Here is a 25,251-nt window from a genome sequence, read left to right as displayed (position 1 = left end):
CTTAGGATACTCTTTACAATATACTAATAAATATAAAGAGGATCTATACACAAGCTGCTCCTTAATATAGTGGGGTCCTCCTTCACCACCCTAAAAAGGAAAAAAATATAAATAAAAAAATAAATATTTAATTTTGGAAATAACATTTATAATATGATAAAATCATATTACTGTATTATAGTTAAGTGATTTAATGAGGTGAAAATACATTTTAAATTGAATATGGCTACGCACGAAAAATCTATGTACAAATATGTAGTGTTATGTATATATATATTGACTTGATGTAAATACAAAGTGCACGTAATTTTTTACTAAAATATCATTATGTTAAGTTTTCTTATACATGAATTTGGACTAGAATAGTTTTTCTTCCGATATATCCGAATAGAGACAGATTCAATATATAAACTCTATGATTTCAACCTTTTAACGTCTTTATAATTAAGATATTGTATTCTCTAGGAGAGTGTACACTACATGTACACTTTGGTTGTATATGTTGTGTATAAGTAGCTAGATATAATATATGTATATTTAGTATAAGGTATATACCACTTGTAGACCGTGTACATATTTTGTAAACTAGATAGCATATAGGTTCATTTTGTAAGTTCACCCATTCCTTGCAAATGTATATTAACAACATACCCGGTGTAGATGAGTATGCGTAGGGTAGAATGTACACATACCTTATCCCTATAGTTTCTGAAAGACCCTCGACTCAAGTATCGTTCCAAATTTATATCTTTTTATGATTCTGGTTTGCTATAGAAACAACCATAAACATAATTTACATATGAATTCTAAAAAAACCTTTGGATTGTTCATATATGAATATTAGAACTACTATATTTTCCCTCAACAGTGCTTAAACAGCTCTAGGACCTCAAAATTACAACTGTGTAATGTACTCAACAGGAGAACTAAGGTAATCTCTTGGCTCGTACAAACTACTCCCATAAATCTCCTACTGCTACAAAACTCTGATCTCTAAATGCAACAACAACCGGGAAAAAAACATATTCCTAACTACTGTTGAACAGTATAACGTACAAAAATGGACGTGAACTACTGTTGCACAGGTAACTTACAAAATGCACGTGACATTTAGCGGAGGCAAGTTTCCAGCAGCAACGTTGACAGAGCTCTTTAACCAAAAGGAATGAATCAATCTGTAAATAATCCGTCAGCCTACTGTGCTTGATAGCAATGAGCTCTAATCATCCTCATCTGATGGCAGAGTAGGACTCTTTGAACAGGCATCTTTCGCATGAAGTTCCAACATTTTCTTCTCAGGGTTACATAGCCCTAGAGGATAAAGTTAAGTCAAGGGCGGTATCAGCTAGTTGGCAAGAACAAGTACTGTGAGTGAAATAAGCTGGTGTAGTGATGAATTAATTGCCAAAATAAAAAGCACGAGTATCAAGTGCAGTTCTTTCAGACAACTGAGATTCACATTTACACAGAGATAAAGAAATCAAGTTTTTAAGATGCAACGAGATGTTAAACCCAACTGATTCAATAGCCTTGGAACGGAGTATATAATGAGATTGTGACTAATTATCAATAATATATTTCTAAATAATATTGTATCCTATATTGTGTTACTAAAATACGTGTCATTTAAGGAAATGGCCGAAACTAGCAGCTTCCATAGAGAGTGCTGCATATTCAAATTCATGATCTAACATGCCTCACAATTCACAACAAAAGATTTTTTTGTCACTTATCCCCATGCCACAAGTTCAAATTCATGATCATTCAATATGCATCAAAGCAAAAGTTCGCAGGCTATTTGTCTCCGAACAAAATCACCAAGGGAACATATGTGAAGCACTGATTTTCAAAAGAACAAGAGCACAGACCTGAACACTTGGGAATGTCCCACACAGCAATGGATGAAGGGGTACACTCTGGTTCACATAAGTGTTGATTATTCTCATGATTGACATTCATCGCAAGCATCCAGGAACCAATAGTAACATCCTCATTGCTAAACATTCGGAAGCTGAAAATTCAACAGCAAGGGAGATAACTTATTAGCTATTATGCTTTTGACTGGGAATTAGCAGAGACACAAGGTTGAATTAAAATAAAGAAAGAGGTACTGCAAGGCAAAAGCAGTGTGATGTGTAATTTATATCCAGCTATTATATCAAAGATCTTATGCTATCTTAATTTATTATTACGCCTATTAAGAATTTCAAATTGAAGAATTAATTAATGCAGACAATTTAAATAACTAAGGCAAATCTTTCAAGATATTAGTGTGATAGATGAAGATGCAACACACGTTTTGAAAAAAGTGAAAATATGACACTAATGAAGTTAGGGTCTTTTTCTCTTCTTCTTATGTGATGAGAAAAAAAATAAACATCTGCCTAGATGTAATATACCCATCAGCAGTAAACAAGACCTACAACTACCTTTCTGAAAATAAAAATGTATGGAGTAATATTCTGCACTTCAGGATAGATGAATTACAGAATTTTGTACAAAACCAACTTGCCTGTTGTTCCTGAGGGCAACCAAACTCATAACAACATCAGCAGAAAGAGCATAAATAGGACCATAAGCATGGAGAAAATACTCCTTCCCGAGCATATATCCAAGTGGTTCATACCTGCATCAGTTTCACAGAGAATATATTTAATTGTTTTTGTTAAAAAAAATGGATGGAAATTTATGGTATAATGAAGGAGGATCTTCACATGATAAATTTTCACCTATAGAAAGCATATGAGGGAGTTGAGAAAAGTCCTCTGATGATGTTGCAGAATAAAGGGATTCATATCAAAGCCTTTTTTTTTTTTTTTTTGGGAAACTGGACAACTGGTAATGTTGTATTCCAAAGCAGGGATTCATATGAAATCTATAAATGCTATAAAGGACATGTACAATAGAACTATCAGAAGAAAGAAAATAATTGGAGAAGATACAGAGGAGTTTCACATAATGTAGGTTTACACCAGATCTGCCTTTAGACCATACTTGTTTACCATAATTCTGAATGAGCAAATCAATAATATATACAAGAGGAAACTACATGGTGTATGTTACTTGCGGATGATATTGTGTCAACTGTAATAACCAGAAAGGAAGTCACAAAAAACTTGGAATGACTCGAAGGGAGTAAGATTTTAGGGTAAGTTAAAGGTAAGATTAAAAAAAAAAAAAAGTGTTACAAGTTTAGCCCCTGCCAGAAGAATGAATAAAGTGATACTAGACGGGATTATAGTGCTAAATGCAGACAATTCAGGTTTCTTTCTCGACTCAGTTTGCAGGAGAATGGCATGACATTTAAAGATGTTGCAAATAGATCTAAAATAAGAGAGGCTTAAATAGAGGAGTGCTACAGGAGTTGGAAGATTTATGCAAAAGTGAAAGATAAGTATGATTGTGAGACCAACAATACCCATAAGGTAGTAAATGTTGAGCCTATAGTAGCAGCATATCTAAAACGAGAGAAGGTCATCTGAGATGGTTTAACCATATCTAACGTTGACATTTAAATGCATTTAAATGCTCTACCATATAGGTGCAATACTATAATGATTAAATGTGTTAAAATGGTGAGGTAGACATAAAATCACATAGAGAAAAATGGTCTCATATAATTTACATAGTATTAGTTTCTCAGAGCATATTTGATTTCTTTCCACAGGACCCAAACAAACTTTATATTCTTTATCCCACCATCATCACAGGCATGAAATAATGTATCAGCAGGCATACAAACTGCTAATGATTAATACTTTATCACCCTCCCATCCTCCGCAAACAAAAAAGAAGAATGAATTCATTTGTAAGTCATCTAGTAAATACCGGATTTTTCCACCTTTTCCCCAACAAAATTCATTTACTTGTAGAAAAAAAAGATAGGAGAGAGTTCCTAAATATAGAATGGAAACTGTAAAAGACACAAATGAACGTTGCCATTTTGTTAGCTACATTGTCATTGATGCAATTTGTTTGTGATACAACTCCAAAACCTTAAATTTAAATAGTTTTGATCCTTTCTCATAATATAAATATCTGCAGGGAGAATGAGTTGGGTGTAAAGGAAGGCTCTTCTCAACAGAGGTATTAAGTCAAAAGAAATAGCAGAAGTCAGTATTAATATATACACAGAAGACCCTCTGGATTTTGTGCAGTCCACCAAATACTATAGTAAACACTAACAGTTTTTTATACCTTCAAATTCAAGCTACCATTTCCTTTTGGAGCCTTATATTAGTGTTAGTGTTGTTTAAGGTAAAAATGCATCGAAAAGTGCCAAAATCTGCTGAGGCTCTCAGCACACAGCACAATTAATGCCCGACATTAGTGAAGAAACGCACAGATGAAAAGAAGATGAAAAAATTTCTATATATTTAATGAAAGGGAAAATAACTATAGACTCAAACAATAATTATATGGGCAAAAGAATTAGAAGAACAACAATTAAAAGAAATATATGAAGTAAATATCATATGAATCAAGGTCAAAAACCATCTTCACATTTCTAATTCAAACGCAAAGATGCATTTTTGAATTTCTAAAATAGATTTAGCAACTGGTTTTCTTCTACTAGATTTCTAATTTCCTATTTTTAGTTAGTATCATTCATACTGGCTACTTAACAATTAATATTACACTTTGCTAGCTATGCTTGTTGTTTAGTGCCATCCTTTTCCATATAGAGCCAATGGGTGATGCAATGCTTGGCTTAGCAGTTAGGTCTTGAGTGTCTACACTTAAACGCATGTAAGCGTGGCGTCCTAAACTTAAACAAGACTGCTAATACTGTGCTTAGTTTATCTTCAACCCCTTCATACATTTATATAGTTTTCTGTTTTTGGTGCAAGAATTTATTACAATCTTTTAGATTCGCTACCATGGTCTGTTTAAGAGTCAAATTGTAAAATTAAGTAATGTGAGTTTGGGTAGTACCTCGGTCGGCCCCTATTAGTCCTCCAAAATAATACTGAGGCATTCAACTAGAAATGGAGGGACTAAGTTTCTACATGTATAGAGTAAATAAACTAGTTACCAGCATTACATTGGGAATATATCGCATGCAGGCAAATTATGAGACTCACCATTTGAGCTTGGGGTCAGTGAAAACTGGACCCTTTTTCATGCATCCAAGGTATGTTTGGGAGTGAGGGCGCTCTTTGGCCAAGAGCAGTGAAAGGCGATCTATAATGGAAAATTAAAGCAACTCAAGTACATCAAAATTACAGGACATGGTAAATGCATAACAAGAACCACATGTAAAGAACAGTAAGAATAGAAAAGCTTCAAAATTCTTGTTACCTGGCCTCAAATATATGTCGTCATCAGCTTTAACATAAAATTCAGAGTCATAAAGCGCATAGGCAGCTTTAAAAAAAGCTATGCTGCAAAAACAACTTGAGTAAGTATAGGAAACCAAAAAAGGAAAAAAATGATGAATTACTACATGAGAGCAGCCAGAACTAACGTTTTGTATGGTAGCTTACTGTACTTTTCTTCAATGTCTAATAGTAAAAAATCATCATATTGAGCTACCTCTTTTCTAAGCTCGGCCATTTTGGATTGATCACTTGTTCTACCAATTACAAATTTAAAAGCCAAGCCAGTAGCTTCTTCTAACCTGCAATTTTATTTACGTCGGTTTAGCGAAGTATAGATTCAAGAAACGCATAGAGACAGAGAAACACAACTACCTATAAACATAATAAATAAAGGAATAACATTGAGTTCATTTGTGAAATATCTGGTTTTAAGTGCTTAGCGAAAAAGGAAACAATTTTTCCTTTTTTCTTTTTTTTCCGCAAAAGGAGACAAAAAAAGGTATCGCCTTTTGGATTTATATGGCAGGAAACTTCCAGTTCAATTCAACAAGAGCATGATAAAATTGTTCTATGAATAACTCAATTTCCACATCCTTAATTAAGAAAATGTCTTTTAACCGCAAGTCAGACACATCAATTTATTCCCTTTGACACACAGGCATATAAAACTACAAGAGCAAGCTACCATAAAAAAACAAAAAAATGATAGAATGCTCATAAAATCGACTAACTAAATAGATTTTTAAGTTGATTACTAGAAAAAAGACTACACAGTAAATACTCCAAACACCTCACGTCAGTTCGATTAAAATGCTTATCTATAAGATAATGTGAATTTCCAAATGAAGGTAATCTCACACCAGCCCCTTCCATTGTATCTTTTACTTAGCTAAGTTTGTATTAATTACGCATGGTTTTATGAAATCTCACAGCTATTCCTTCCATTGTGTCTTTTTCTTAGCTAAGTTTGTATTAATTACACACGGTTTTATGAAATCTCACAGCTATCCCTTCCATTGTGTCTTTCTCTTAGCTACGTTTGTATTAATTACGCATGGCTTTATGAAATCTCAGAGCTATCCCTTCTAATGCATCTTTTTCTTAACAAAGATAGTATTAATTAAACATGGTTTTATGAAATCTCATAGCTATCCCTTCCATTGTGTCTTTTTCTTAACTAAGTTTGTATTAATTATACATGGTTTTATAAAATCTCACAGCAGATCAATAAACTACAACAACAACAACAACATAGCTAGTGTAAGAGTCTGGGGAGGCTACGGTGTATGCAAACCTTACTTCTACACCATGGAGGTAAATCACATCAATAAACTACAACAAGAACAACAAAATAGCCAGTGTAATCTCACTAGGTGGAATCTGAGGAAGGTAGTGTGTATCCAAACCTTACTTCTACCTCGTAGAGGTAGAGAGACGGGTTCAAACGCACAACAATAAACTAAAGATTAATTTTTTTTAATTCCACATTCATAACAAATTACAGAGAGAGTAGTAGTAGTACTTTTGAAGGCCTTGATGATCAGAAGGAAACCAAGTCTGCCTCAACGACCGGCGTCGACCGGTGGAAGTGAACCCAGTTTGGATCCCAACAAAGCCCATAACTTTATGCCTCTTTTGCCCTTCATCTGAAACTCCACCAGTATCTTCACTTTCTTTACTACCAGTTCTATCCCAAACAACAGAAACAGATCGAGGTTCAGCATATTTACAATTTGATCCCAAACCCTGCTTCGAAATTGCAATAAAACCGAACATAAACCCAGCTACACCGATGAGAGAACAGAGGATCAGGACCGTCGATCTGCGGGAGTAGACGGAGGAGGAAGAAGAAGATGGCCAAGCATTGAAAGATTTAGGAGATGACGGCATTTCAAATTATGAGAAAATTAGCACATAATTTACAGAAATTGAAAGATCACAAAGGTTCAAAATTGGTGTTGGGGAGTTGAGATTTTAGCACTGTTATGGAAGTTACACTCTCTGTTTGATGAATTCTTGCAAATTGCAATGTTAGGTGTATTTCATTTCCTCCATTTTTGTCCTCTTTCTGGAATTATTAGTATATTTAGGGAGCGTTTGCTTCTAGATTTTGAAAATATATCTTCTAATATCTGTTACGTTGTCGTGAAATTTGATTAGATTTTCTTAAATATTTCAGAGTTATCAAAAAATTTAACTATCTTTCAAATACGATGCATGTTCAAAGTAAATAGTGAATTTTTCAATGGGGGAATTAAAATCTTTTGACCACATATAAAAGGATAAAAAGAAAATAGTTTTTTCAAATATCTTAGGTGTAAAAATGAAAATCTTTTGTAAAAAAAACCATAAGAACTTTAAAAAAATGAAAATGACTTGAGAAAGCAATTCGCCCAGATTTTCATTTTCCGCATCGTTTTGCTTATTTCCTATCCCGCTTGACAAAGTCACTGGTGTATAGCTACGAAATTATAAATTATCAACGTCATTACACATTCACCTACAACACATTAATTCACTTCATCTAAACAAAAATGACTATCCACATTCATCTGCAAATTATCTACTCTACAACCTGCTTCCCCATGGCTGATATATGTCAGAACCGGTTCCTCGGAGAGTTTTGAGCACTTGCCAGGCAGAGCATCAACAACATACTGGACTTCCACTGGTTGTAAATCATTTGAGTCCGGCAGCCTGGTTTCAGTTTGATGCTCTGGATTAATGGTGTTTCCTTCACAGCCTTGCCTAGGCTCATGACCAGCAAGATTACTACCACCTTGATCTTCACAGAATTGCAAACTCTCAGACTGAGGTGGGTGTCTGACATCAGCTCCTGCGTTGACATCTTGAGATGGCACGCAATGTTGCATGGGCTCGATAATGGTGAGGCCATTTTCATGGCAGGATACTGTTCCACCCGGACAAACTGATTTCAAGAATGAAACATATCAATTCCAGTTTGTAGTGTTTAAGAAAGAGAAGATATCTTTAAAGTTGAAGAACATCAAACACTAAATACTCACCACTCGGTTGATCTGCATCAGCAACTTGAAACAAAGACTTCTTCAACCATACAGTTCCAGGGAACACCATGAGGTTGATATGACTTAGACTTCGTTTCTCATGATCTTCCAAGGGTTCAAAGCCAAAGCCACAAGTCCATGTTTCCACTACACCTGGGATAGCTGATATGACAAGTTTCTCAACCTTGAACGACTTTAGCATCTGGAAGTCATCACAAGGGAAACAAGTAAGCATACATGGCAAAGCCTTGCTTCACTGTAAAATAAAAGATAATGTGCATCGCAAGCCCCAGAGACGAGGAAAAGAAGGGAACAAACAAGGGGTTTCATAAGTATAGCATGTTAAACATTTATTTAAAATAATTCAACACTAACTATAATTTGTTATCATATAAAATTAAAATTCCATAGGATTAACACCCATTTTTGGGGCTTATGTCCCACCCTCTACTAAGTAAAACATCTGAGTGGGACACCCGGCATTTAAAACATTGTTTCCTGTCAGATTACCTCCAGTATAGAATTTAGTAGGCGCCTGCACATTCCCTGGCGGCGGTATTTACTGCATGTTGCAATCAGAGGCATCTCAGCAACTGTTACCCCATGGATCCTGCATAAGAACCAAATTCTGATTCAGAGAAAGATCTCGCCGCAGAAAAAATCCTGATTTTAGTGAGACGGTTTTATCAAACAGACAGCAAGGAGGCCACAGCTTGCTAGTCACAATTAATGATCGAGGTTATGGGGAAAAAAGTCTCAAGTAAACTTAACTCTTTTTGGCATCCCCATATAGTAAATGTAGGGATTGGATAGTGATAGTTAAGAAATTTCTAGTCTTTTTCTTTTTTTTTTTGGTCAGAGAAATTTATATACTAGTCGACAATACTTAAAGTAAGTTTCTTCAAAGCACCTTCTGTAACAGACATGAATGCACCAGTTATTCAGAAACCTCCAGATGAAAAAAAATTAATATTTTTTCAATGAAATTCCAAAAATACCTAATAGTCTACCAAGCATAAATAACAGAAACAACCTGCAATGCACATGCAATATGCGCAAAGGCATCTCTTACTAAATCACAGACTAGCCTCTTAATATTAAGCAGCCGATAGGAGAAAATACTTCTAATACTCGCAAGAACAGAAAATACTTGATGTAACTGAAAGGCGTACTCGCAAGAACAGAAAATACTTGATGTAATTGAAAGGCGTACAGTAAGAAACACAAACATAGCATACAAACCAAAAGATCAGGTCAAGATGGAACCGTGAAATTGAAATCGCAAGCTTAAGATGTCATATTAAAGTACTTAAAGGAAGCTTCAACTCCAAATGTATCGTTTTTCCTTCTAAAGTTCCAACTCCAATAACACTGACATATTTTTTTCTTTAAAATAAACAAAAGAAAACAGGCCACAAATAAAAGGTAAAGGAGCACAAAGCAAATCAGAAAAGATACATATGCTCCAAGAATATCTGCATTGCAATAGACCGTGGAGTTTATAGAACAAGCAATGACAATGGACAATTGCATTCAAGATTGTAAAGAATTACCTTACTGATGCTACAGCTACTGATATGTCATCTTTCTCCAGGATCATCGTGTAGAATCCAAGATAATTTAACCGAGCAAATTGTGATCTGTAAAGATTTTAAAGATAAGTCTGCCAGCACCACTTAAGTGTCATTGTATTTTGTAAAGTTGATATGAACATAGTCAAATGACACCATGGATGCAAGACCAATGGCACCTTTTGATTTGGCTCATTGAATAGATGAAACTTATTCCATTTTTTGCATATTGTCATTATATTCCTTACAACATAATGCTTCAGATAAAATTGCTCTTATAAAGTTTTTCTGTCATTTCAACATAAAATATATTATTCTTAAATTTATAGTTCAACCTTCCATTCAATTATTCAAAATAATTGAATGAGAACTGAATGAACAAGACATGCTAGGAATAATGCCTTATCTATCAAGTGCAGGAATTTTGGCAAAACGTGTAGGCTGTAGCTAATCTCACAACTGCTTTTGAAGAATGTGGAAGAATAAGCATTAAGCGATATACCCAACCACACAGGTAAGCAGTAAGCACAGCAGTATGCCAAGATAGAAAAGAGTTGATGGGAAGCAGAAATACTCACCCCCAGCTATATATCACATGGGGTATCATATCTATGCCAGTTCTTGGATCCACCATGGGAAGAAAGCACTCCTCCATAATCGTAAGGGAAACTGCTAACTTGGAGTTGCATTCTGCCTTCAAAGCAATAAACCGCTGAGAATGAACTTTGTGGTCACCATGAATGCACCTCAGAAGAGTCCACGAAAAGCCATCAGCCAGATGATTAACGAACCCAATGCGAGAGTGAAGACCTTCATAAACCTGCAAAAGAATATCGCTTAAGTTTTTCTGTAAGACAACTAAAATAATTCATAGTCAACCTTGCAATGAAGTTGATATTCTTTCATGCTAAAATCTTTCACGTATCAAGGAAAAGATCAAGCAGGTGAACTTAATCCAAGGCCACAGAACAGTACTTTGCAGTGAAAAGCAGGTGTTTTTTACTATTACTATACATGGTGCAAAAATTTCTGTTCTTAGTTTAGCTGTTACTTCTAGATAGACCTACTCATAAGTCATATGATACATTGACGATATAACAATCATATTTCATATCACATTCTCCTGCCATGTCATATCACATTCAAAGGAACTAGTAACCATTGATAGAACTTCAGACTCCACACTAAAACCTTCGAAGAGACAAAAATATGAAAGTTGATTTGTTTTATGTTACACTGAATTGCGTCAGGGACTTACATCATTGAACAAGCTTGTTTTATAGTAATGAAAAAGGTAAAGCTGAGATGACTAGCTCACCTCTTGACAGCTTTCGCTGCAGAACCATGTATCAGAGGCCAGACCACTTTTTGTAATCCTTAAATTACTGCATGCTTCATGATCTGTTCACAAATCATCAAAGCCATTGAGGAATTTAGTAACAGAAAACCAAGGAAACTTTTGGGAAGGAAGATGTATTTTCCCGCCCCCATAACTGAACAAATGTGAAAGAACATGATAATTCTCTGATCGAGGCTTCTGAAGTTTGCCAAATGCAAAATCTTAGTATTATTTGAGACCATGCATTCTGGGGTAAGAAAAGAATACAGAGCTCCAATACCAATATTTGGACATTTTCAGGCCTGCAATGGGAAAAGAATAGAAACCAAACAAGTCAAGTTCATGGGAGAACGCACATTTATGTTCACATTGTGAACATTTATATCCACCAGGAGAACTTGCTTCACTGCATTTGACCACGTCCCCACATTTCTGGCATGTGCACTGTGAACAGTACCAGCTCCCTTCAGGAAGCTCCTGAAACAAGAAATAATAAGTTAATCTACTAGAATTTATATCTCTTGTCCAGTGTCGTTAAACAAAATTCAGTACTCAACTTCATATGATACGCAACAAAATCAAAGGGAAACCAAGACATATGAGCAGATGTGTTATTTTAGAAGAATCATACATTCATGCCTCGTGCAGACACAAAACCAAAACAATATTGGTAAATAATTTATTTTTTTTGAGAATGAACAATATTGGCAAACAAATAGAGTACAGGTTTGTAGAGAACCCATGGTATGACTAACGAAAATGGTAAAAAAGCAATAAAAACAAAGTAAAACAAGTAATTAAGAAGAAAATGAGGGCAAATATAGTCCATTTAAGTGCAGACGAGGACATATTTGACCCCAACTAAATAGAGTGCAAATATGTTCCATTTCGCATAATGTTATGCAGCATTTGGTTGGCGATATTAGACAAATACCCGCATTTAGTTATGTGAAACCTTTCTATTATTTTATGGGGAATAGAATAGAAATAAGAATTCATGTAAAGTAATATGCAGATTAAAGTACTAAAGACAAAAATGTCATTAAAGCAAGAAATCCATGCACAGCAATCCCATCACTTTACCTTCCTAAAAAACCAATCCCCCATCATTATTGATCACCACATAACAATCTCTACATTATTAATAGCAGCATAAAAATTCATTTATAATTTGTCATTGCACAGTCCCCAAAATATAATCACCATGGAAGTAGCATGTTAACCAAACAACCTCTAAAGACAAGCAGGACTAGTTTGCTAATTCCAGAAAAAGAGTAAAGCTCAATTTTGGCACAACTTCAACAATCTGTTTGATAGAATAGAACTAGAACAATTAAATGTTTCTTTTCAGGAAATGCCAATAGTTACCAAATCGGTGTTGAGAACTGTCCTAGGACCAAGTATCAGTATCTCATAGGACTACTAGATAAATAATTTTTTTAACCTGTTAACTTTATACACTAGGATTACAAGTAATACCACCGAATGTAAGACAAATTTTAAAGCTGATCAACCTGTGAATGTCATAACAATAGGATCACAAGCTATGTTGCTCGGACTCTTCAAAAATGTCAGCAGATGTGTGTCGGATTCTCCAAAAGAAGTGTATTTTTGGAGAATCGACACCTGTGCTGCATCAAGTGAAGAGTCCGCACAACTTAGATCACAAGTAATTACATGAAATGCAAAACCAATTTTGACATCGATCCTAAGATGTTCAGCAACAGAAATAGGAGACTTCAATTTTTTGTTAAAAGGAATAAGCTCTGAAACTATTAAGTCCACCTTTCCATACATCAAAGAAGTTGTGTACATATAAAAAGAACACCAAAGAAGTTGCATGTCCTGTTCAGTCCTTACTCTCAATTATTTCCCTTTAAAGACTCGTCTTTCCACCAAAACAGTCCTTTTCTTTATAACCGAGAAAAACCCGAGGCTCCATGGCAGACATTCGAAACTTAGTGGATAATGAGCCTGTCCCTCTAACTCTTATCCACTCAAACACCATGTTTTCTCTGTGGCAGGGTTCAAGCCTATGATGTACGTACATGTAACCCATACATCACACATTGCGCTATTACCACTAGAAAAGCACTGGGAGTCTTTGCGCCACAACAGTCCTTATATGCATAAAACAGTAAAGGATATTATTATTTTTTTATAAAGCGCATACTATTTGTTCATTTCACAACTATCCTATATAATATAAAAACATCTTTCTTTTAACTTCTACAAAGGCAGCAGTCCCTCCATCCAACATTTGTTTAATACATTACTTTCTGGACGTCCAAAAATGTAGTCCACTGTTCAATAAGAGACGCACAATAACTTTTTGAGCTTCCAACATCACCTCCAATACACCTAAGCTGGATAATTCTAAGCGTCTACAAAATAATGCTTGGAAACTTGGGGCTTTTCCAATGTCAAACACCTATTAAATCATTAAAAACATGCTCTTTAGAACTCTAACTTGCCAAAGATGTACTATATTTAGGTCATGTAGGGAGTATTTATCTGCAAAACAATTTTCAGGCAATATTCGTTTTCACCCCTTGAAAGGACCAAAATCTTCCTTTTCTAAAGTATAATATAAGATGCCTACTAGTACTATATACCTAGAGTGCAAGTTCAGTGAGTGACGCATGAGACGGAAGTGGAAGTGAAGAAAGATGCTCAAGTCATACCCAAGAAAGGAAATATCAAGTATCTTAGGTCCATTTCAACTGAAATGGTTCAAATGGTTCATGGCAAAGGTGTAACTGAAATGCATACGATACTGCTTCACCTTCAACATTTCAATGATAACTTTAAGAGGTCAATTACTTCCTCAAAATCAAACTTAACCACCACTATATGTTGGTCACTGAGGGTGTCCAAGGAACCTGTAGCTACATATGGGATAGCTGATTTAGAAAGTTAAAAGTTGATGCATTCACCAGCACTCTGATGATAAAACACATCAGCATCTTTGAAAGAATTAAGACGGATTAGAAACTGGTTCAGAGAATATATCTCCTTCCTAGGGGAAAAATACTTTCACAATATAACGTCAGCTAAAATCATATAAGAACCCATGCATAAGCGCAAGGACAAATCTTTTGACATCTTACAATTTACAAGTGGATTAAACTTAAACATTGAGAAAGAAAATTATTTATTCAAGGCAAGATAAAGGCATCAAACTGACTCGAACAAGTAAACTAAGTGAAAAGGGTCAAAAGACGAACCTGTGTGAACAAGCATGCTAGATGGAATGTAGCTGGACAGTTGTCACAGCAAATCAATTCGCCTCCATCACCACATCGCCCGCAACTGTCATCATTTTGGTCCCTTTCCTCAGCTTGGGAAGTCTGAGAAACTGCTCTCCGTGCCTTGTATTCATCTGACCAAGCCTCAAGCTGACATAAGGTGAATGGCTTACCATTTTCCATGAAAAGATTCAAACAGGGACGATTGACCTTAAAACCAGCATGATTTTTGAACTCCGAGATGGAGAGCACCTGGTCACAGCAATTACACAATATTCCATCAGTGGTAATAAAGCCGGTTTTTACCACAGAATCATCCTTCAAGTTCTGGTACTGGATCACTTCATTTAGGGAGACAACCCCAGAATGAATTAACCAGGATAACACAGTCCTTGAGGCAAAGGTAGGCCATTTTTCTTCGGGGAAGTGTTTTCCACCCTTGTTGAGGCAACGTAAAAGCAACTTACAACCACTTTTCTGGTTCTTCCTTTTCCTTAGAGGTTTGATTTTACCAGAGGACCTTTTGTTGCCAGATTTGCATGTCGTGTTTCTAAATACAGCTGAAATTAAGAGATCATCGTCACTAAGACAGCATGTCTTACGTTTCTTTGGCCCAATTTTGTGCTTGCTTGTAATTACTTCATGAAATCCACTCTTCCTATAAGATGGGTCAAACTGGTCATCTTGGTAACCATTAGCAAATTCCATTTCTGATAACTTCTTTGATTTCTTCAGGACCTTCCTTTTCAAGACTGAACTTTCTGCATGAGGTATACCATCGGAAATTATTGTCAGAGATTTGGTCATATTATCAGATCCTCCAATCGAGGTTAGTGCATTTTCTGAACAAATAGGAACTTCAAACAAACAATATTCCATATGTTCACTGGTTGTTTCAGATCCACAAGATGGTAAAGGAGCTAATTCCAGTAGATCATTACCATTTTTTAAGAGTTTTCTGTATTTATCAGCACCCTCACTGACAGTATCCCTTAAGCACATGGATCTTTCATTAGGATAATAACAAGATACACCATTCATACATTTGCCTTCACCCATCTGGGGCTCTGTTAAGTTGAGAGAACTTTCATCACCATACTCCTCGTGGATCCATTTATCTGTCTCAGTACTTGTCAATGCACTATCTGAGACAAAAGATGAGCTGCAAGGCTGATTCTGCAAAGCCCTCTCATCAGCAAACATATTTCCTGTGTCGTCTACATTCTTTATGTTATTTTTAACAGGAGCGGTGGCCAAAGTCATTTTGGCTTTAATTGTTTTTCCTTCTTTGAGAGAGCGCAATACCTTGTCAATGAACACCACAGTTACAAAAGGATCGAGGAGACTCCAAAGCCGAGCCAATGCAGAAGCTGTTTCCAAGGTAGCCAGTTCTTTATCAATCTCCTTCACTGAAACTGAGAGGTCACTCAAAAATTGTGTCATATCAGACCACAACCTACAATCCTTTTCTGGAAAAATACCATCTGCATAAGTAAGCAAACTCTGTCCACACAAGGTCCAGGCTCTCCAGAATTCACGAATTGGTCTTCCTTCAGGTGACTTGTAAACATACTCACCAATTCCATGAAATTTATTATTGCGTTTACGCCTCCCGATTACCCAGCCTGCTGCTCTGAGCAAACGATGGATGTGGTGCCGTAGAAGAGGGCGAGGGTCATTTGGAGAATCCTTAATCGTTAGCAATTCAGATTCATCCAGTTCTACAAAGCAATGGTCCCTCCACTTTGGCTTGTTAGGTCGAAGAATTCCTGATGACTTCGCAGCACTGCCAATTGCATAGCTCTCCTGAGAAGCAGGTGATGCAATTACTTTGCCAACAACATCCTTCCATCCATTTCCTTCTATTTTAGATGATCTTAATATTGATGACTCCATTTCACCAAGCACATGACTTTTGTCCAGCACATTGTGCCGCTTCTGCAAATAAGAACTTGATTTAACACCTTGGTTTGAAGATTCAACTATATGACAAATTACATTCAAAGAAGGGCAGGAAGAAGGTTGCGGAGTTATATCTGCAGGTACTATGTCCAAGGAAGGTAATGGTTCGGATTCCTTTTCCACATGATTATTGGTTAGCTCTCGTTCACAAGGGTCTTCACCAGAATCTTCCTTTATGTCATGAGAATCATGATGTACTGTCAAACCAAAATCTTCACCACACAAATGTCCAGGTTCATCTGTCTGGCTAGTAAGGTCGCCCTCAAAGTTGATCATTCCGGTCACAAGACACCTTTTGGTATCACCCTCATTTCCAAAGTACACATTTGCAAATATCTGTGTCTCATTCACTGACCCATCAAAGCCATCATCACGCAGACCTTCAATGTCTTTGTTGAACAGCATCTTTGCTGACTTATTACTTCTCCACAATCCTAAAGTTCTTAGTGTATCCTTGGTCAAATCAAAAAGGAATGAAAGACCAGCATCAAGCCTCACTACAGAATAAATCTCATCTCGGAATGATCTGTAGTCTGGACTTATAATATCCACTTGTATGCATCTGCACAGAAACAGAAACACAAAATTCTAAGAAATTCACAGCAGTGCAATAATTCATATCCATGACAAATGAGTCAACAAGCAGATCTCTTTCCACGCTAAATTAATGCAATTCTGAAAAATCAAATGCCGGTTGCTTTTACAAAACAAAGCCCAGAAACTTATTTAGCCACAACGGCTACTGGCCTGTTGCCTCCAATTTCAAGGTTAAATTATCATTTCTTTCAATCCCCTAGTCATAAGCACGATACAAAAGATTCCAGTTGAAGGGGGAGAGGGTTGGAGTAATTAGTATGGAGCAAATAGTGTTTCATGGACCAAGGAATATGATGTTCCTGTCTGATTCTTCAGAATTATATATGAGGCTTGATCATTATCAAGGAAAGGATGTCATCTAAGACATGTTTCGTTTAATTCTATAAGAGGCGGCTGTCGTAACAAGTAAAGAAAACATTGCAGGAGCAGGAAGCAACTGAAACCAAATGAGGCAACATCAAGGGTTTAACGAAGTAACGAACTGACAAATTAAGGAAAGCTAATTATTCCTAATCAGGGCACAGAACCAGTGCATCAAAATCAAGTCTTTCTTTGTTTATGCAATGTCTTTGAAGTTAAAAGTAGACAACGATTACAGTTAAATTCAAGCAGACGCATAAACTCATAAAACAATATACTATAGACCTTTTGCTCTTTTTTGTTAAGTGTTAGGCCATACAGAATTAGATAATCGAGAAGTCCAGATACTCAAATACTACCTTTCCTAATTTGATGCATTTGTATAACACAAAAGGGAAAAACAATCAAATTTAAAACAAAAATCTAACAAAAGCTGCATTAGCAAAAAAAAAAAACTAACATATACAGAAAGAGTGGCTGCTGTTCAATCCTTCAGCAAAATAACCGAAAAAGGAGAAAACCGTTCCGAGAAAGTTAACATATCTGGAAATGACCGAAAAGGAAAACATATAAAGTAACAATTCATCGAAATTCAATCAAAAACGCACAAAATTCAGTAATTTTCCGGATCCATAAAGCCGAATCCATATAGATAGATATCAAGTATTCAATTAAAACAAAAAAACAACAAATCCGCCGCAGCGCCGCTTGCACCGCTTCACCAGAAAACATACCTGAATTTAGAAATGCATTTCTCCGATGACTGTTAGGGTTTGGGAAACTCCGGTGCGGTTAAGGACGAAGAGGATCTGACGATAAGGTCGTTCATCGGTAAAACTTTACCATTTTATCGCCGGGAAACTCAGAAGTGAAGAAATGACTGTGTGAAAGGCTTTGGCTTTGGAATGAACGAATCGCTCACTAAAAAGTACAAAAAGATAAACACCATTAACAACTGAATACACTTTCTTCTTTCTCTCTCTACTTCGTCCGCCATGTGCGTGAGTGACCTTATATACTGTTAACCCACTTAGCACTTGCTTGTCTGTTTGTTAAATTTTCTCCTTGAGCATTTACTATTATTTTCCTTTAAAAAAATAGGAAAAAAATATTTACCGCTTTGTTTAATTTTTTTTGCCATTTGAATTTTGATGGTTTTATTAGTGGGATTGTTTTATTAAACATTTTTGTGGGCTTGTTTTTTTTTTTGACGTGTGTTCGCCATTTGAGTTGGATGGTTTTTTTAGAGGAATTGTTGTATTGAGCATTTCTGTGGGCTTGTTTTTCTTTTTTCATTAGGAGTGTGGACAAAGACGTATGTCGTTATGTGAACGCAATTCGAGATATATTAAAGTGACTTGATGACATCATAAGTAATTCATGACGAAATTCATGTGATGCTATATTTTTATTTTTTTATTATCTAGTATATATAAAAAAGAAAATTTAAAATGTCAATTGAATTATATGCAAGTAAATTGTTAAGAAAATTAACGATTTTATTTTTAAACAAGTTAAACTAATGTTGTGGTTGTCTCCTTGAGTAGGAAAGAAAAAACTTGATTATGTTGATAGTGAGAAGATTCAAACTTGAGATGTTGCTCATGGATGGAACTATAAGGATAAATGAAGATTGGGATATTCTGGTATTTGTTAAAGCTTATAACAAATCTCATTGAAAAATGATTGAAGTATTAAATAAAGGCTCAAATTAGCAAAAGAAAGGGGCTATCAAAAGTTAGAACAAAAAACAAACTATTTATTTATTATTGTTAATTAATTAAAGAGAAAAATCTGCAATGTCATCGTCTTAGCCCTTAGGTTCGTTAGTAAAGATTGTTTATATTTGTTGAAATTTAATAATATCACTATCATTTACATCTGAAGAAGGCAAATCAATATGCATATCTCTTCGGATGAATGACGATCATAAATATGGAGCAAGTTTACTAATAAAAAAAATGCAGTTAAAATTATGAAGTTTATTTTCTTGTAGAGTTAAGCCATTTAATTTATAAATGATGTTGAAAATTTATTTAATTCTTTGATCTATGAAAAATAATAATTCAATTGAGTTCTTTTTTATTGAATCTAAGCAAATATCAATGCAAAAATAATTTAATATTCGATTTGCATTATTGATGTTAAGAGACTTCAGTTTAATTATTACGTAGTATATTATACTTTAGGTCTAAAAATTAAATAACTAAAATTTGTGCTTACTCATGCCGTAAATATGTTTACTTTTAATTGAAAACTAGTAAACTCATCAAAAGTAAATTAATACTAGTAATGAATATCATATTTACAAAGATGCTTAATAGAGTATTAGTTTACCTTTGCATATGTTTGTATATATTGTTTTTATTTAATGAACACACATTTTAAAATTTTATAAATATCATTGGTCGATAATTACAAATAACATGATTGTAATGTAATAATTGACGATGATCACAATTAATAGAGGAGACTTATTTTTTTTATTTTTTCATCCTTGTTTATTTCATTTTTTGCTTCTTCTAATACCTTTTCTCCTCTTTTCTCTTTCCCTTCTCCTTTTTCAGTAATATAGAAATAACAAGAGGGGTGGGGAGTTAGGTTAAAATATCAAGCTTTCAAAAATATGAAGTCCGCATCATTTTTTTGCTAACTGATCCGCTACTCCATTAATTAGCTTTTATATACATACTTGATTGATGCCGGCCTTTATGCTTCATGCATGCAGTAGGTATCTGCAATCGTCAATCAAAGTTTGATAGAAACTATCTTTGTTAAATAACATGTCGATGATTTCATAGCAATCAATTTCAATTACTATTTTTCCTCCTTCTAAATAAATCTAAATTTCTTCGTCTTCATACCCTTTACCATTTATTTCCTTGCACTTTGATTGTCTTCTTCGTTGTCTATCTCTCTTTTTTCTCCTCTAATAATTTAATTTTCAATTTTTTCTTTCATAATTTCTTTCATTTTAAATTAGATAAGTTTTATAGGTGAAATCTTAAAAACAACAAAATTATATTAATATGTCTTACACTTTAGACTAGCCTATTACTATAGGATGAAGACATTGATATATTGAAGTAAAGAATTAGAGTTATGAAAAAAATAAAGTATAATTGAACTAACTTATTGAGACACTAATCATATATGACTATGACTTAGTTTATTACTAGATGGATCAGGCTGTGCTGAGCACAGGCCCAACAAGTGGAATTCTAGAGTATGAAAGAAAAAAAAAACAGATTTAGTGGTATGTATTTGAGATTACTTTATTTTTGTATATAGATAAATAAAAAGATCTTTTCTTTGATGTATCGATGAGACCTTTTCTTTGAATTGCACAGATAAGGCCTAAAAGGAGAGTTATCATATTCAGAAGATAACGTGTTCTAAGTACTACATGGAAGAATGAAATTTCAGTTTGTAAATACGTATGATACGGGATCTACTGTTTATGCACTAATAAGAAACCTAAAAAGAGGCAATCTTTAGAGGATACTTTCAATTATGAGGGAACATTTTATCACCTTTATATTCACAAGGGGAACTAACCATATGTAAAATAAAATAACTCAACTAATCACAAACATCACAGAATGTGTTATTTGGTCCCTGTCGAATCTGTTTAGCCCTCTAGCACACATGGATCGATACCAAATTTACTTGTCGATATCTGAATTTGGCCAACATGTGTAACCTGCAACAAAATTAAGAACAATATTAGTTAAATATTAAATAAAATTTACATCTGTATTGTTTTGGGACTAATAAATTTACCCTACAATATTGTTTCGTGACTAATTTCTAGAGTAGATAGTAGCAGAGAATAAGTGTTTTAAAGAGATAACTATCCCAATTATGAGTGCAATAAGTATTTTAATGGGATTAGATACAACATGTGAAACCATACAAATAATGGTTGAAGACAATTGTTATGAATAATATTGGTACTTCAGAGTTAATTTTCAATATATAATTAGCTTAAATGGACAACCTGCTCAACTATCTTTCTTTTGAGCAGAAAGCATGATAAAATAGTAGTTCTCATATTCACATTATTCTTCTCCACATTCAACTTTCAAGAGCATCTTGTTGCTGCTTGTGGTGACATATATCCCTCCTTATACTTGTGGCTATAGGAAATCTCACAATAAGAATGTTTAGTCGACAAAAACTCCCCATGAATAAAATGTTCCATCTGAAAATTGTAGCGAGAGTATTTAAACTGATGCTCAATAGTGAAGCAAATTAGAAAATCATAAATTTTAGACAGTTAAAAAAACACAAAAATCAAAAAATTAGTGGTTAGTATGCAACATTTTGAACCTTGGGCACATCATAATTTCGAGTCTTTGAGCTAACTTAGTGTAAAGACTAAAGCTCAAGTTGAAGAGAAAAATAAGCAAATCATGAGACACTATATTCACAATATGCTTACTTGCAATGTCATCATTGTAGGTGTGTATGCCAGCTTCTTAGTTACTATGTAGCAGTCAAAGTTGAAAAACTGGTAGGGAGAATCTTATTAGTTTGATTGGTTGATTATTTGAACTTGTGGGAATCTTATAGTTTGATTGGTAAATTATCTGAACTTTCACTTTATTGGTGAAGGTTCAATTACCCTTCTTGTAATCCTCTTTACATTTCCCCTTTCGCTACTCATATATATATATATATTTTTTTTTATTTTTTTTTTTATTTTTTATTTTTTAAAAAAAGAGCAGTATGGTGGATACCATTCAAAGTTGTTACAAGAATATGATTCACATAAAAGATCAGGTCATAGTAACCTTTACTTTTTTCTTGTTGGATGAATGTTGTACCTTCAAATAAGTTTATATTTGAAAAGTTGATATAATTAAGTAAGTTCATCCAACATACACCATATTTATAATTTTTCACCACAAAAAAGATGTAAAATTCAGTTTATTGAATGTTATTTTAGAAAGATGCTATAAGAATACACTAACCAAATTTAGAGCCAAATCATTGACATCTTGGAGAAAATTTCGAAGTTCCCCTTACAATCATTTCTTTCCTACACATTCATGTTGGCTAATTTTAGCTACTGTTCTTTGTGGTACAAATTCATGTAGCCCATTTCCATTATAGGTTCCCTTACCAGTAACTCGAGTTCACAAAAAGAAGAAGAAGAGAGCTTCAATTTATATGGATTGAAAAATCTCACCTTTAGGGCCTGATCGAGCTTTTTGTTCAAATCTAAAAAGTGAAAACAAAGTAGTCTTCCAGAACTTGAAAGTCTCTACAGCATATTCAATTCTACAGGGCTTAATCACACCACTTACATTTTTGTGAGTTGTGATCTGCCTCTTCACAAGAATAGCTACCTATAGATAAATACCATAAACAACGTATTCGTTTTCATCACTATATGATACACAATGGCAATACACTCAATGTTCTGTTGAACATTTGTTGAACAATAACTATTATTAGTAATTTCAGTACTTTAGGATATAAAGCTAGAAAGTTAACTTATTTATATCCATAAATAGTAAAATAAATAAAAATAACGTCAAGCAAGAAAACTTAATACACATCAGCTGCAAAAAGCAAACTTTGTTTCAATATATAAGCAATCTTTGTGCTCTTGAGAAATTGTTCTGTGAGAAAACTGGCATTCATATATGGTTGTTTTATGTATTTCAACCTATTCCCTCGTCCCTCAAAACACTTGATAGTAAAACAAACTAAACAACAGTATGTAATCAATGGTGAGAATTCCATAACAGATTTGTTTTGTAATTTTCAGGCAATATTTTAATTTTGTATCTCAAATCGTCATTATTAAATTATTTATTTTATGAATTCTAACTCGTCCAGAGTTATCGGAAGCAACTTGATAGATATTTCAACTGAAATAAAGTTTTGTAGTAATTTTGAACTTTCAACTGCATAATAGAGGGGTAAGGAGCACAATCTATGTCCTAAGCATGCCGATTATAGCCACGAATCAGTTTAGCATGTTATAAAAGTATGAATTGATGTAGCATAAGCATCATAACAGTGTCAGTACTGTCACTAATATAAATGTTTTAAAGTAATGTCTAGGACTAACAAGTCCAATCTCTGCTCCAACATGATATTGGAACCTTAATATGTAACAACGCCACAAAGTAGGAACTTATGAGTGTAGAAACAACTATTTCCACAACAATGCTAGGTCCAACTGTTGTGACCCCACAAGTTGACTTGGAGGACACATCAGCAGCCACCGTGGAGAAACACACTCAGCAGAAGAGTGGGGTTTTGAAAAGAAGTAAGCGCGTGAGAACCCCTTCAACAAGGATAACTGACTTCATAGTGGGAACTAAACGATGAGAACGTGGGCAAGGGGCAAGAACGTGTGGCTCGTGAAGTACTAGATTTCATAAATAGCAAAAGAAGATTAGAATTAATTAGGATTTGTAATTTGAGTCTTGTTATCTCATCTCCCTGTTCTGTGTTTTCTCATCTCCTTAATTTCTTCTTTCCTTGTTACTGTTCCATTGATTTTTCCTTCTTGATCTTGTATTTCAGTTGTTGTTATAATACAAGCTACCTTTATTTGCAAATTGTTATGTGGTTTGTCACACCAACACTCAATGGTTCGCAGATTTATAACAAAATTTGGTAAGTTCAACTTTCAGAAATTTTTGAACAAAATATGAGCAAGATTTGGTGAAACACTCACATGCAATAACTTTGAATAACCATTTCACAATCCTGAATCTCCTTATAAATGTAAAATTCAAGAAATTTCAAACAGTAAGAGGCCATGAAAAATAAACTGTTGAAGAAAAAGGAAAAACCTAACTCACACAAAGATGAAAAGCTCTCTTACCAACGCGAAAGATTGCATCAATTTTGCAGAGAAAAGAGAAGCAGAAGGAACAAATCTGAAGAAAATTGGATCAATATTTTGGGGACTGTTAAGTGATTAAAGAGAACCAACTGTTTTCCACAAAGGTAAAAGCAAATAAGTAAGTACTTAAAGATGTAATACGTGTCTGCCAAAGAAAAGGACTGCATACACGTGGTTAGGCAAGAAAATAAAAGAAATAAAATGGGTCCAAAGTGAAGGTACAATTTATGTTACTTTTGGTACAATTTCGTGTTGCTTTGTTTGTCCTTTTGTTTGTCTCCTTATATATAAGGGTAAAATAAAAAATGCTTTTGATATTATAGTACAACTTGAACTGCTTTTGGTATCACTTCTTAAAGCTGTGTTAGTCCCAACCCAAGTCTCACTTCTAAATAAGAGTAATAAAGTAATATACTAGTATTTATTAAATCTAGATTAATAAGAGTGAAATTTAAAATAACAGTGCAAATACAAAATTTTAGTATAAAAAGTGAAACGTGATAGGTCAAACTTTAGATCATGACAATAATTTAAGATTAGAGAAAAGTCAACATATTATAATATCAATTAAGGTGACATTTTTTATTTGAAAAAAAAAGGGATAGATTTTAAGTAAGCATACATTGAATATTAAGAGTTATTAGAAAGGAATTTTGTTGTTTGACTACTTTTTTAAATAAAATTAGCGATCGATCTACTCCTTCACAATTTTTTTTATGCAGTTAATTGCAGCTTCTAATATAAGAGAATTAGCTTTTACTTTTTTGTTAGGGGGCTTAATAATTTTTAACTTTTAAGTTATGTTGCGTTTTTAAGTTTCTATTATATCTTTTTACTTTAAAAAAAAGAATTTCATTTGTAGTTGATGACTTGAATCAGACAAATTTAAAACTCTTTTTGTTAACCCATTTAGGCTAATATGTATATCGAATAGCTATAATCTTACTGCTATATGT

At 34.2% G+C, this 25,251-nt stretch overlaps 2 protein-coding genes across 3 annotated transcripts; both read right to left on the bottom strand.

Moving 5' to 3' along the window:
• Window positions 1–1,060: 1,060 nt before the first annotated feature.
• LOC125840674 (probable beta-1,3-galactosyltransferase 14) lies at window positions 1,061–7,316 on the bottom strand. The gene is made up of 7 exons (XM_049519648.1): window positions 6,844–7,316; window positions 5,468–5,620; window positions 5,302–5,384; window positions 5,085–5,184; window positions 2,513–2,626; window positions 1,869–2,011; window positions 1,061–1,311 (listed from the first exon to the last, which is right to left on the bottom strand). Exons 1-7 carry the CDS (start codon window positions 7,209–7,211, stop codon window positions 1,220–1,222), a joined length of 1,053 nt encoding a protein of 350 aa, XP_049375605.1. The 5' UTR covers window positions 7,212–7,316; the 3' UTR covers window positions 1,061–1,219.
• Window positions 7,317–7,777: 461 nt separating this feature from the next.
• LOC125840466 (increased DNA methylation 1) lies at window positions 7,778–18,281 on the bottom strand. Of its 2 annotated transcripts, XM_049519471.1 has the most exons (10): window positions 18,159–18,281; window positions 15,447–17,029; window positions 14,485–15,266; window positions 11,614–11,734; window positions 11,237–11,319; window positions 10,497–10,738; window positions 9,901–9,987; window positions 8,858–8,957; window positions 8,348–8,549; window positions 7,778–8,250 (listed from the first exon to the last, which is right to left on the bottom strand). In XM_049519471.1, exons 2-10 carry the CDS (start codon window positions 16,870–16,872, stop codon window positions 7,832–7,834), a joined length of 3,462 nt encoding a protein of 1,153 aa, XP_049375428.1. In that variant the 5' UTR covers window positions 16,873–17,029; window positions 18,159–18,281; the 3' UTR covers window positions 7,778–7,831. The 2 variants fall into 2 exon arrangements, with proteins under 2 accessions (XP_049375428.1, XP_049375421.1); XM_049519464.1 differs by having other exon boundaries at window positions 14,485–17,029.
• Between the last annotated feature and the right edge of the window lie 6,970 nt (window positions 18,282–25,251).

This window comes from Solanum verrucosum, unplaced genomic scaffold, assembly GCF_900185275.1.
Source record: "Solanum verrucosum unplaced genomic scaffold, falcon-dt-bn FXZP01000277.1, whole genome shotgun sequence".
Taxonomy (NCBI): Eukaryota; Viridiplantae; Streptophyta; class Magnoliopsida; order Solanales; family Solanaceae; genus Solanum; species Solanum verrucosum.
This window is presented reverse-complemented; position numbering and strand designations above follow the sequence as displayed.